Below are 3,346 nucleotides of genomic sequence, written 5' to 3'. Positions count from 1 at the left end.
ATTTCGTTGTTAACACCCTCGCCGTCGCTAGATTCCTCCCCGCCGCTCGTTCTGCTCCAGCGCTCTCCGTAGTTTGTTCGGCGCCGGGGCCGGGGCCGGTCGCGATCCTGGCGGTCCGTGCGGGATCCGTCGCGCCCAGCAGGGACTCGGACCTGCCGGACACGGCGCACCAAGCCAGGCCGGGTACCTGTCCCCAGCGGTGCTCACGGCGCTGCGCGGCCGCCGCCGTCTGTCTGGGATCAGAGGAGCCAGGCCAACTGCTTCTCATTAAGTCCCAACTGTGGTTTTTATCAGGAGAGCCTCTTTCAAAGGGCACAGACACGAAGCTCCGCGGACTGGCTCATTTCCTCCACTGACCCCCACACATCTCCCAGCCCTCCCCTCACATTCCCACCGCCCCGACTGGGCGAAGGCCCGAGCTGCCTGGCCTCTCCGAGGAGGCCCGCGAGGCGCCAGCAGGGCGGAGGCGGGTTGCAGCCGATCTCGGAGGATCCAGCTCTGGGCCTAAGCTGCGGGATGTGGCAGCAAAGATGAGGCGGGCGCGGGCACCGACATTTCCACAGGTCAGCCGGTGCAGCGGGCGGCGGCGGGGTTGCGAACCCGCCCGCCAGGCCCCGGAGTTCAGGCGCGTTCTTGGGAGACGGCGCGGTCCAACTGGCCTTAGCGAATAGGGCACCGGCCCAGGAGCCGGAGGCACCCAGGGGTTAGGCCCGCTCCCGACGGCCCCGCGGTGACGATCCAGTGCGAGGAAGCCAAGACTGCGAGAAGGGCGGCCATCGCCGTGCATAACGACGGGGAGGCCAGGTTAGTCTGGGAAATAAGAACACAGTTATTCCGTATTGAGAACGGCCCCGGCACTGCGGCACTAGCCGCGGCCACTGCGCCGAGCGCCTAAGGCGCAGGCAGCAGCGCCTTTCCCGGGGAGGCCAGGCCGCAGCCCTCGGCTGAGTCCCGGCTTGGCCACTGTAGGTCGGCGCCCGCCTCAGGGCCCTCAGCGGGCGCCAGACACAAAAGCCGCGCTCCTCTCCCCGCATGGGGGCCAAGAGTTAAGTGTGGCGCCCGGGCCCTGGGCCCGGTCCGGGCTTCTGGGTCGGTGTCAGTTCTAGTCCAACTCCGGCCAAGCACGATCTCTCTTTCCCGGTTCCGGCCGCCTTCGGGCCCGAGTGGGCCCCGGGCCGTCGCCACTCCACCCTCTCTCGACCTCCCGCCTCCCATTCCCGCCACCAGAGGCACGCGTGGCTCTGCCTCCAGCACCGCGCTGGCTTTCGCCCGGCCGGGACCAGCGCCGGTCCGGATTCAGAGGGAGCCGTGGCGAAGGGTGAGAGAGGTAAAAAGTTAAGAATAGGCGAGCGGGAGAGGGAAGCGGGGTGGCCCCTGCGGGCCCGGGGATGGAAGACGGAGACCTGGTAGGGGCTGCGCGCTACGCCCCGCGCCGCGCTTTACCTTCCGCGGGGCCCTCGTAGAAGTGGCCGCCGTTGAGCGCCGGGCTGGGGCCGAGGTCCTGCAGGTACTTGGCGGGCGGCTTGGCCGGCTCCGGGAGGTAGGGCTCCAGGGGCCCGCAGGCCGGAAAGCGGGTCAGCCGCGGGCCGCGGGGTGGCGCGGGGTGCAGGTGAGGCGCGGCGGCCGGGGTTCCCTGGGGGCCCGGAGGCTCATCCCCGGCGGCCGCGTAGGGGCGAGGCCCGGGCCCCACGCCGAAAGGCGCGCAGCTCTCCGGGTCCATGCCGGCTCGGGGCGCACAGGCCGCCGGGGGCTCCGGGGCTCGCGCTGCCCGCGCGGCCTGTGAGCGCCCGCCAAGGGGGAGGGACCTGGGCGCGGGGGCGCGGAGCCCCCGGGAGCGGCGCGCGCCGCGGGGGGCGGGGGACAGGGGAGGGGGCCGCACTCTGACTTAATGCTGGAACCATCCACGTCACGTGCGGCCCCGCGCGGGTTAACCCCTCGGAGCCCAGGAGCCCCCTGATTCACTCCAGTCGCGGTATCAGAAGCAGTTTGAGAGGGGGAGGAAACCACCCCTTCTCGAGGGCAGGGTCCCTTTTGTCTGCCCATCTTGGTGAGTCCCTTGCTTAGAGCAGCACCCTTGGCTCTGATATCTGGCCCGGAGGCTCTTGACCCTGGAGGGGTGAGGCAGTTCGGGGTAGAGATCACCTCCACCCACAACAAATACTTTTAGGCCCGGTCTCCTGTCATTAGTCTGGGATAATGGCCAGGCAGCAGGTAGGGGCTGGGCTGGGACTTTATCTAACTCTCTTTACTGGGAGTTGGAAAAACTTGCCTCCAGCAAAAACACCTCCGTTAGAGAGCTCTTGTTTCGGGGAGAGGAGTCATTGGGAGTGTTGTGTGGAAACAGCTCTTATCTGGCAATGGGGGCTGGGAGCTGGGCACGATCATTACTTAGCTGTGGAGCCTTGAACTAGCCACTTAGTGTCCTCATCTGACTGTGGAGGTCGGACAGAGTCAATCCTCATAGTCTTTCTGTATATTCCTGGTGGGTTTCAGAAGCGGAGGCAGGGCCAGAGCAGACAGGGGGGCTCCCAGAGGCAGTTCAGGACTGAACAGAGTCCAGCAGAGGTTACCTTAGGAGCAGGTGGAGGAGTACCTAGAGGGTTTTGTGTTTGAACAGCAGGCAGCGAGTGAATGCCTTTTAGTGGGCAGATGCCTTTAGTGGAAGTGCCTGGGGAACCACTGGAGAGAGGCTGTCTGCAGCTCAGACCTTGGGGCTCTGCTGCCCCAGGCCTGCCACTTTGGAAGGAGGCCAAGGTAGGAACTCCATCTCCTAAGAGTTGGGTCTCCCTAGCCAAAAGGAAGCAGAGGACTAAAGCAGTAGCTTAGAATTTCCGAAAAGTGAAACGACCTCCACCCTACCTAAGATCTGGGAAGAAATACCCAAGGGCCCTAGGACCCTGCTTACTTCAGTGGATTGAGGAATCCCTAGGTCTGGTTACACCGATTTTTATTTTCAGGGCCTCCAGAGACTAGCAAGAGGGGTGGAGAGTCAAACATCATTTGTATTTCATTTGAATTCTCAATTTTTAAAGGAATCCAAGGGCCCTGGTGTGAACACCTCCCTCTTCCGCTGGGGGCTTAGAGGGGGTTTCTTGGCTGTCCTCAGCCAGAGTTGGGCTGTAAATCAAGGCCAAACAGGAACCAGAAGCCTTGCATCTCACAAGTAGTCATTAAGCCATTATTAAATGTAACGTAACTTCTCTGAAGCCTTATTGGTTTAAACACCACATTGGAGGCATTATGGCCATTAGGGCCCCTAATCACAGACTGCAGACTGGGGTAGTGAGATGGGAGCACCTGGGACTGCTATTTCCAGCCAAGAGGGAGGCTTAGCTTGGAATTAAGC

The 3,346-nt window shown here is 63.3% G+C and overlaps 1 protein-coding gene across 1 annotated transcript; it reads right to left on the bottom strand.

Moving 5' to 3' along the window:
- Positions 1-891: 891 nt before the first annotated feature.
- LOC114486055 (homeobox protein aristaless-like 3) lies at positions 892-1,720 on the bottom strand. Its single transcript, XM_028488168.1, has 2 exons — positions 1,444-1,720; positions 892-1,151 (listed from the first exon to the last, which is right to left on the bottom strand). Exons 1-2 carry the CDS (start codon positions 1,718-1,720, stop codon positions 892-894), a joined length of 537 nt encoding a protein of 178 aa, XP_028343969.1.
- Positions 1,721-3,346: the final 1,626 nt, after the last annotated feature.

This window comes from Physeter macrocephalus, chromosome 4 (genome assembly GCF_002837175.3).
Source record: "Physeter macrocephalus isolate SW-GA chromosome 4, ASM283717v5, whole genome shotgun sequence".
Lineage (NCBI taxonomy): Eukaryota > Metazoa > Chordata > Mammalia > Artiodactyla > Physeteridae > Physeter > Physeter macrocephalus.
Note: the sequence above shows the minus strand (reverse complement) of the source record. Positions and strands in the feature narration are given on the sequence as shown.

Bases quoted from the DNA above. Each gene is read 5' to 3' on its own strand.
- LOC114486055 (XM_028488168.1), bottom strand. From the start codon at position 1,720: ATGGACCCGGAGAGCTGCGCGCCTTTCGGCGTGGGGCCCGGGCCTCGC. The intron at 1,152-1,443 runs GTAAAGCGCGGC...TCGGGCCCGAAG, and splicing joins CTACGAGGGCCCCGCGGAAG to GCGGCCGGAACCGGGAAAGA.